The sequence below is a fragment of the Sander vitreus genome, chromosome 5 (assembly GCF_031162955.1).
Source record: "Sander vitreus isolate 19-12246 chromosome 5, sanVit1, whole genome shotgun sequence".
NCBI lineage: Eukaryota > Metazoa > Chordata > Actinopteri > Perciformes > Percidae > Sander > Sander vitreus.
In genome coordinates this window covers 17,776,568-17,786,508 of record NC_135859.1, presented here as the reverse complement: position 1 = coordinate 17,786,508, position 9,941 = coordinate 17,776,568, and the positions used below count along the sequence as shown (strand labels likewise).

Here is a 9,941-nt window from a genome sequence, read left to right as displayed (position 1 = left end):
GTTCCTCAGCCCCTGTTTCACTGGGGACAACATTGGACGTAACACACAACATTGGCTCTTCCTCAAACTGGAAACCCTGACGAAGTTTGGTTTGCGTTTTATAATTTGATAAATGTTCAAACAAATATAGTCTGTTTTATACAGATACTAGGATGTTCCTGTGTGTAAATTTAGCGAGATAAAGTCTCATGTCCCGCCCAGAACATGAAGCCAAATTCATCAGCAAGTTGCCAGGCTACCAGACCCATCCCGACTGCCTTGGCAACTAACTACAGTATTTAGAGGTAGGACAGTTAGTCAATCAAAAACTTGTAGGAACTTAATTAAAGAGGAACTACTACTCCTCGTGAATGGCTAAGGGTGTGTTCTGTCTGTGTTGATGATTGTATGCATTCTGTATTGTCCTTATAGTGAGTATGTGCAGAATTACGTATCTTTTTAAACATTGTGACTGGGGAGGAAGAGGAAGAGGGGATTGGATTGCAGGTTACCAGTGCATCCCTAAGGAAAACATAATAGTATGTGTTCCCCGTATAATCTGAAGTCCTGGACTAATCTGGACCAAGTCTACAGTGAAAGATTGTAGGTGGCTACATGAAACAGATTCTCATTAGTTTGTTACAAAGTGGGCAAGGTTTTTGGTCTCTATCTTTTCTTCCCCTCACTCTCTGTGGCACTGACAGTAGCTAGTCTTGCATTGCCAGGCCTATCTCTCTTTATTTTCTTTTTTATCCCAGTCACTCATTCACATTGCTTCTGGTAAATTAAGAGATGCATTTTTTAAATTACCACCATTCAAAAATCCTTGGGTGTAACCCAAGACAGCCGGTGTTGTTTTTTTTCCTCTTCTCATTATTTCTTGAAATATTCATGCAGCATCATCTGTTCCCCCATTTAAAACTGGAGGAAATGAAAGAAGCAGATGTTTGAAACATCTGGAACACATTGCAGCAACATTTAATATATTCTATATACTACATATACTATTCTAATTATATATTGTATTAACAAATACTGTACTGCATGTTTTTATGAAAATGTGAAACCTACAAGAATCAGCTCCTTCTCTTGATTAATTTCCTGATGTAAATCCAACATAAAACCCCATCATGTGGTAATGAATAAGGTGGAGGAAAGGGCAGGACTGGGACTTGCTAGTGAATTAAAGTGAATGAAGTCTAATAAGTCCGCAATAAAACAACATTCATTCATCTATTTTGCTATTAATCATGTCCTCAAAACTGAAATTACTGTTAAACTATATTCTTATTCATACCAGGAAGTGATCAACATGTCTTCTGAGGAGGAGCATTCTCAGACATCCTCTTCTTCTCTTCCCTCCTCCTCACTTCCCCCTGTCTCCCACTTCATTGGGAAGAAGGACGACATTGTCAAGGCCGGACGCATGACCACGATGGTGAATGGCTGCAGAGACATACTGGTCCTGTACCATCAGGGGCAGCTTCATGCAATGGACATGCGCTGCTACCGTAAGCTCTGTGTGTGTGGCTGTTGTGTGTGTTGACATAATGCATAAAGCCATAATTATAAGGCCTGTCCTCACCTATAGTTTTTTTTTCCCTGTTAAAACATTTAGAAAGATGTTGACATTTATCATCCTATTACTTTTTGAAGTGTGGAATTTACTTTCTGCAATGGCTCATCAAGTGTTTGAAACACTGAGGCCTATAATGACACTCGTATTTCCACTTACAGATTCAGGTGGTGCATTACAATATGGAGACATTGAGGTAAGTTGCATATTCTTGGAATATTGTTGTGAAATAGCTGTTGAATGTTGTACATGTTGTTCATACATTGTTCATATTACAATAGCCATATTTATTCTGCTCTTATAACACTGCAATATATTTCTCGTCCTGCCTATGCACCACCTGTCTATACTTAAATATCGCATTGCACTTTTCTACTTTTTTTTGCACTTCTGGTTGGATGCAAACTGCATTTCGCTGTCTTTGTACTTGTACACTGCACAATGACAATCAAGTTTAATCTAATCTAATAAACTAATAACCTCTTTTTGTCAGTTCAGTGTAAAGGTCCTGTTCAAGCTTTCATATGTATAAATAGTTTTCTTGTAAAACTGCCATTATAGCTGCTACTGTCTGATCTCTCTAATCACCTTCATGCTCAGGAGTTTAATGGGCGGCTGTGTATTGTGTGTCCGTGGCACAAGTATAAGATCACACTCGCAGAAGGGGAAGGGCTTTACCAAGCTGTGGATGATCCTAAAGCCAAACCCCTGAGAAAACACTGGTGCTCCAAGGGTGTCAAACAGAGGATTCACAATGTCACTGAGGTCAACGGGAATGTATACGTAACACTGAATGACTCAAACGAGGCCATCGAGTCAGATGTCTATCAGACTGAGAGATATAGGACTGGCTTACTCAAGGCACAGCCAAAACCCACGCCCAAGAAATAACCAGACATTTAAGGATTTCTTAGAGATGAATGATTATTCAACCCAAAATACGTAAATGCTTTAAAGAGAATGTGGGATGTTTTGTTGTGTTTCATTGGAGAATCTCAATCTGTTTGCCCCAATAATAATTGTTAGTGTGTTAGTCAATAAGCCTGTGCAATTTATATGAGTCAATCTAGGACAAAGAGGGAAATATATGTTCTATATCTACAATAATGTATGAATCATTGTAGTAAGATGAATAGCAGACATTTAAACAGCAGTTGCAGGATGTGTGTCATTTCATTGTGGTTTTCTCTGCTTTAATTGGACATCCAGAGAAATGTTGAGTTTTGTTCTGTTTACATACACTGTTCAGTACTTTGGTCTTGCTCTGATTGACACGGCTTGCAAGATCAGGAAACAGGGCATTACTGAAGACTGTTCAAATCAGTAGGTATAATGTAGAAATGGCATTTACTGTATGAAAGTAATTTATTGTAACACCATTGTATTCAACATTGCTATAGAATATTGTGGTTTATAAGTATTAAATGTTGTATAAATATACAGTTTATTTTTGGTAGAAAAAACTATGACTGATTATTTTTATTTCCCAATGTTATGAGAAATGATATGTGGAATATTATTATGATGTCATTGTGTCATATGTCAATATATACACAGCTAAGTTCTTCTGAACACAATTCAACACAAGTCAAGATCAGAAGCGTATCTCTGTTGCCAGGGTCGTATGTTCCCCAGCTTAATATCCTCTTAATAGGAAACATCAAGACCTTTCAAAGGGTTTTATTTTCACCTAGAGCTTCTAGCCTACTGATGTTATACTCCTTGAAACCTAGGCTTTTAAATTTGCGGGCAAGATAGTTTTCCTTTTTTTCTTTAGACATTGATATCTTCACAGTGGCTGAATGGATTTTTATTATTCAAACTGCATTTTAAACGTCTATCTACCTTAATTTGTTTGTGATTTGAACTGTGATAGTACTTACCAATCTTTTACAATGTTAACTTATATCACGAAAATAGGACACTGAGAACATAGGAATGATTCCGTCAAGAACTATAGATGCTAATTACTTTTTACAACCAAAACATTAGATCAGCTTGTAAAATATGATGCATTGTTATATATACAGTATACAGTATAGTCAAAAGGAGCTCCACCTCAACCAACTACAACAGTCAAATGCTACTTCCACATTATTGTATTAGTGATCAACAATCCAATAATATATACTATTACAATCACAGTGGTTGTTTGTCTGCATAACAAATACATTTACACATGTAGATTTTGCTGATCATACGTCAAAACGTACTTACTTATTCGTTTACTTACCTAAGATTTTGAATGCAGTAGGATTTTTTACTTGTAATTTAGTATTTTTACATTGTTGTATTGCTACTTAAAGTGAAAACCCCTGGGGGGCTTTGTATGAAGGTATGGATTTAGGCCACATCAAAACAGACGACGCTAGGTGGCAGCAGTGAACTGTGTTTTACCAATATTAAAAGTAGAAGAAGAAGAAGGTCGCAGCCTGATGACGCACAAATACGCTTCAGTATGGCTGATACTAAACAATGCTGACTGTATTTTCATGAATGTCAGTTTTTACTAAACTATACATTGTCCGAATATCCAGACTTTAAAACGCTCTAAATTTTGTAGATATTGTGTAAAGTTTCAGATCAAAGATGGAAGCTAACAGAAGATAAAGCTCCAGGAGAACAACAGTTAACGTGATCACTTTTTGGTCTCAAATATCTTGCCGTGATGGCATCAGGTATGTCTTGCTTAGCCTGATGCAGATAATACACGTAGTTTGGTATGTGTTGTACATTCAACGTTTTAGAAAGGACCTTATTCATTTAGCTGCGTTATGTTAAATTGTTTCCAACATTTCTTCAGAGGATGAAATCAATCTGCTGGTCATCGTCGTGGATGTAAATCCGATTTGGTGGGGGCAGCAAGCTCAACGTGAGACAGAGGTAGAACTACTATGTCTGATATTATTCTTACTTATGAACAGTCCTCAGATTGTAGTTTCTAAATGTGGCTGAGGCTAAACAACACCTACTGTCCTCTTGTGTTCGTGCAGCTCACCCTGTCGAAGTGTATGGATGCAGTCATGGTTTTGGGGAACTCCCATATTTCCATGGCCAGGACTAACAGGCTGGCTGTCATCGCTAGCCACTGTCAAGACAGGTAACTTTTATAGAACAGTGGTGAAAAGTAAGTACGTTTACTGGAGTGGGAGGGATATATTGTAGATGTTACTCCACTGCATGTATTTGAATAGCTATAGTTGCTAGTTAGTTTTCAGATTAAGAATTTACATAAAAACAGATGAAGAGATAAAACACACTACTTGGGTTTGTTGTGGTCTCATGACCTCTTACAAAAAAACATTGTCTAGTTGCGGCCCCTTGTCACGTTTCAGATGTCATGAGTTGTTAGTTCTACCAGTCTTTGAACTTCTCACATGGTTTCATTTAAATAACAGTTTGAGGAAAAGGTTGTTTTTTTTTCTCTCAATATTTCACAAAAAAGAAAAGATTCAGGCCAAAGTACAAAAAAATGAACACAGTTGTTTAGCATAACTTCATCTTTTCATCTTTTTCTTCCCCATTAATCATCTCATGACCTCCCAGATTTATGTTGTGAGCCTTTGAAGGAAGCTCGACCATTAGGCTGGATACCCAAGGTCCAGTATTTAAAATGGTTAAAAGTACCTCCCCATTAATCCGCTACAACGGTAAAATGCTGCTTACAAATGAATGCATCAGTATAAACACTCAAATATATATGATTATATATTGCCATAAGTAATTTCTGTAATTTCCCATTTTGGGATCAATAAAAAAATCTATCAATCATATATCACTCACACAGCCATTTATCTGCAGAAGCAGCACTTCCTTATAATGGAGTATTTTTACATCATTGTATAGATACTTTTACTTAGTAAGGATCTGACTACTTCTTCCACCACCGTCAGTTTCCAGTATTGAAGGGCCGAGTGTCTTGATGAATGTGTTTTGCTCCTGTCTTTGCTTATATGCACAATCTCACCAACTTACTTTATTTCAGTCACTTCCTATATCCCAAAAAGAGCTGGAGAGCGGGGGACAGCGGTGGGGATGATGCATGCTCCAGTGGGGATGGAAAATATGAACTCCTGGCAGTCGCCAATAACCTTATTGCTGAAGAGATCAGGAATGTTATGTCGAAAGGTAAGTACAAGTCTGTTTTTGTGTGGGTAAAATTAACATAGAATATATAGTCGATTTAAGTATATATGCTTTCTCAAAACAGATGGGTTACTGTCTTTGTAGTCCCGCATAGCCAGACCCATCTCCACAGCGCTGTGTCAGTGCTGGAGTATATTCTGGCTACGCCGCGTATCTAAATCTGACATGATTACCATCGGCCCCAAATCCCTCACGAAAAACACCCTCAACTTCAGTCTCTCCATCAACAACTCCACCCTATCTCCATCCCTCTACATCCGTAACCTTGGAGTCATTTTCAACAGCAATCTCACATTTGAACGTCACATCAACCAAATCACCAGAACTGCCTTCTTCCACCTGAAAAACATTGCCAATCTCCGGCCATCACTCACCTTCTCTGCTGCCGAAAACTCTGATTTATGCCTTCATCACTTCCAGAATCCCTCTATGGTTCATCTGCAAAAGCCTTAAATAAACTTCAGTATATCCAAAACTCTGCTGCCCGTTTCCTCACCCGCTCCTGCGACCACATCACCCCCGTCCTCCAGAATCTGTTCCCCAACACATCCAGTTTAAAGTCCTCCTCCTTACTCACAAAGCCTTTCATAACCAGGCTCCCTCCTACCTCACAGACCTGCTCCACCACCACAATCCCCCCGCCCAAAACCTCCTCTCCCCACCACTCAGGACCAAGCACGGTACCTGGGGTGACCGAGCTTTCACCATCGCAGCCCCCTCCCTCTGGAACTCTCTGCCCATACACATCCGTGACTGTACTGATCCGGACACATTCAAATCACTTCTCAAAACCCATCTCTTTAGAATAGCCTTCACCCTATAATAATAATAATAATAATAATAATAATATCACATTTAATCTACTGTTAGCTGCTGGTTTTATTGTTTCACTTGTGTTAATATGCTTGTTTTTATGTTTTGTGTTTTATTGCTTCACCTGCTTGTATTGTACTTACCATGGTTCTATTGTAAAGTGTCTTTGAGTACATTAAAAGCACTATATAAATAGAATGTATTATCATTCTGGGATAAGGTGGAAAAAACCTCTGGCTTGTTTGCCTTTTGTCAAATAAATCACAATTGTCCTGTGACGTACCTGGGATGCAGCGGCGATGCCTTTGCAAAATAGATAGTGGAGATAGGAGGAGAGAGAGAGAGAGAGAGACTACTGTCTTTGTCTAGTATTCAAAGCTTTATTTTCAGGTGTATAATGATGCTGTGCAGTGTGGGTGACTCCCTAAAATGTACAATGTGTCTCATGTGATTACAGCTGAAGTGAAGGGAAATTCAACTGATACTTTTTTGGCTGGATCCCTTGCCAAAGCTCTCTGCTGTATCCTTTCAATAACAACTATTTAGAGTTGTATCATGTATGACATGACTTGGACCTTTTTTTTTTTTTTAAATTAAGATCAAATAAGAAGGTAAAGTAACTAACATAAGAAAAAAAAAAAAATCACATTAATGAATGACTGCAAGTGTATATGTTGGACGATAAAAGTGGTGTTTTGACTTTCTCTTTGCTGGTCAAGTTGAGAGAAATGTCTGCAGACTGTCATTATTTTCTTTTTGTTGACTGTGGCTGAGAGAGAGGCAGAGGTGTTTTCCTAACTGTCCTTAATCCTTTAATATTCAGATATTCACAGAGTCTCAAAAGATTTGGAAGGTAATTCAGTGTTTTTATTACTAAGCTTAATGATGCTCTTCAATGGGTTCTGTTTTTCCTTTCAATACTTGTTTTAATTAATGTCTTTTGTTTTTAAGCTGGACAGGAGATAAAATCAAGGATATTGGTAAGCTCTAAATGCTCTAATTTCATGAGCGCTTTTGTTTTATTCCGTGACTTGAACACAGCCTCTGTATTTTACTGAACAGGTGATAAAAGCAGCGGAGGACTGTGCCCTCCAGTACATGAACTTCATGAATGTAATTTTTGCTGCTCAGAAGCAGGTACATTTATTGATCTTGCTTGTGTTTTCTGTCCTCTTTACTTCTTGAATAACTTGTATATTCAAAATAATTTGTTTTGTATTTTAAAACAGAACATCCTGATAGACGCCTGTGTGTTGGACTCAGAGTCGGGTCTCCTTCAGCAGGTACGTCTTTACGGCTTTGTTAGGACATTGACAATACTGTAATTTAATACTACAACCTGTATCGTAATAGCAAGTACCATCCAAAAGCTGTACCTGAGAATAAGTTAGACTTTATTAATCCCACACTGGGGAAATTCCCTAAAAAAATACTAAACTATGCAATGATATTTGATAGCTTGTAGAACAATTCAAGTAAGACAAACATCCATGTTAAGTTGCTCTCACACCACTTTGTTTGTTTATATTTTTTAGTATTATAACCATAAGGTGTGTGGTGTTGTGACTGTATTGGGCTGTCCTAACCTGCGTAAATATACATATACCAGGTTTTTACCTTTTTAGTTGTTTGTCTTGTAGGCTTGTGATATAACGGGAGGATTGTACCTCAAGATACCACAGAAAGTTGCCCTGGCACAGTACCTTTTGGTGAGAGTGCAATACAGATTTCCACATTTCTGAGGGTATCACCTATGTCGTATTCAGCTCATCTTTCTGTAGAGGGCTGCTTTGTGTTGATAATGGCATTTTCTGAACAGTGGGTGTTCCTGCCTGACTCTGAGCAGCGTTCACAGCTGGTGCTGCCACCGCCTGCACATGTGGACTACAGAGCTGCATGTTTCTGCCATCGTAACCTCATTGAGATTGGTTACGTGTGCTCGGTTTGTCTGTCAAGTAAGTCTGATTCCCAGTTAAAAAAAACAAATGCATGACCACAATCTTTATATTACTGGCCAAAGCTGCAGTGTTTTTGCGGTGACGCTTTCTCCTGTCTTCTCTTTAAGTATTCTGCAACTTCAGCCCCATCTGCACAACTTGCGAGTGAGTCTTTAAAATATATTTTTATATATACACTGTATATATATATATATAACCTTTTTCATCTGAACACTATTGGTAAACATCTGAAATTATCTTCATTTTGTCTGCATTATATTTTTCTTTTTAGGACTGCCTTCAAAATCCAATTACCACAGATGATTAAGCCCAAAAAGAAGAAACTCAAACAGCCTACATGATTATTGCTATGATTACACTAGTTTCATTTTTTTGATATTAAGATTATGCTATTTTGCTTGCTATAAATTTTCACGAGTTTCAGGTTCATGCCAACCTGACAAATAGTTTTTCTTTGTAGAGACAATTGTTTTCCAGTCAATAACAATATATGCAAACATTAAACATATAAAACAAACAAACATTTGTATTTTACATTTGTTCACAAGTCTGAGTTTAGTTTGACCAATGTTCACATTAATAAACAATTGGCACACACCTTTTAGTTGTTCATGATGTTGGGTAAAGGTCATTTACTTAGCCTACTGTACATGTAAATGGAGTAACTGCTTTTGAAAAAGAAACTTACATTAATTACATGTGGAATAAACATTTTGGTAATGATTTATCATCTTCAACCAATATTCCCTGTTGCTCTTGCATAACATGCGACAGGTCATCTTTTCCCCAAGAGTTGAAAATAAACATTTAATGATGAAAGTAGTCAAATTAATTATTATAAGTCTCCAGTCATTCATTTTCAGTACCTGTTCATCACGTCAAAACACTGCAAGATACTTTAACAACCACTGACAGATTTTGTCATGGATATCATTAATTAACCTATTAATCTCTGGTGGCACTCTTACACCAAATATACCACTTGCACACTAGATAAAGCAACGACATTCGCTGAGCGAATCCATGCTACTGAGAGAAAGAAGCTAAAACTCCTAATGCCAAGAGACAATTGTTTGAACATGTAAGATTTTAATCCGAGTAGTATAAGATAGCAATGTTTATTCAGTAAACTCAGTATGGCCTCTTAATTTTATTTTCAGATATCCCATTTGGGAGACTGCCCTTGTATAGAGAAAATACTTCCAGTTTGGATTCAAATATTGAGAAACAGGTGAAAATATCTGCAGCATGTACAAAGTCAGTTTGAAACCATCCAGGCATAACATAGGTGGAGGAAGGTGTTTCACAATTGAAATACTGCACAATGTCATGGTGATCATCGATGGATTGGAACAATGTTGCATCTGAAAAAGAGAACAAGGACAGACTTGTGACTAATGTAAACCACTTTCTACCTGCCAATCAAATAATGCACCTTAAAGCTATAGTGCGTTTCTGTCTCACCCATG

General features: G+C 37.6%; 3 protein-coding genes across 4 annotated transcripts in view; 2 read left to right on the top strand and 1 right to left on the bottom strand.

The window, feature by feature from the left end:
• Positions 1-29: 29 nt before the first annotated feature.
• Positions 30-3,002, top strand: LOC144518274 (Rieske domain-containing protein-like). 2 transcript variants are annotated; one of them, XM_078250816.1, is made up of 4 exons: positions 30-284; positions 1,284-1,490; positions 1,717-1,751; positions 2,156-3,002. In XM_078250816.1, the coding sequence occupies exons 2-4, from the start codon at positions 1,292-1,294 to the stop codon at positions 2,444-2,446; spliced, it is 525 nt and encodes a 174-aa protein (XP_078106942.1). In that variant the 5' UTR covers positions 30-284; positions 1,284-1,291; the 3' UTR covers positions 2,447-3,002. The 2 variants fall into 2 exon arrangements, with proteins under 2 accessions (XP_078106942.1, XP_078106941.1); XM_078250815.1 differs by having other exon boundaries at positions 1,280-1,490.
• Positions 3,003-3,979: 977 nt separating this feature from the next.
• Positions 3,980-8,990, top strand: gtf2h3 (general transcription factor IIH, polypeptide 3). The gene is made up of 13 exons (XM_078250812.1): positions 3,980-4,233; positions 4,359-4,438; positions 4,549-4,655; positions 5,541-5,683; positions 6,972-7,034; positions 7,338-7,367; positions 7,466-7,494; positions 7,577-7,651; positions 7,744-7,797; positions 8,155-8,223; positions 8,334-8,469; positions 8,580-8,616; positions 8,744-8,990. Exons 1-13 carry the CDS (start codon positions 4,224-4,226, stop codon positions 8,811-8,813), a joined length of 903 nt encoding a protein of 300 aa, XP_078106938.1. The 5' UTR covers positions 3,980-4,223; the 3' UTR covers positions 8,814-8,990.
• Positions 8,991-9,260: 270 nt separating this feature from the next.
• Positions 9,261-9,941, bottom strand: part of psmd9 (proteasome 26S subunit, non-ATPase 9) — a 3,050-nt gene continuing 2,369 nt past the window's right edge. Inside the window, exon 6 of the mRNA XM_078250813.1 lies at positions 9,261-9,836. Within this exon, the coding sequence (XP_078106939.1) occupies positions 9,809-9,836 (28 nt within the window). The 3' untranslated portion in view covers positions 9,261-9,808. The remainder of the gene's footprint in view (positions 9,837-9,941) is intronic.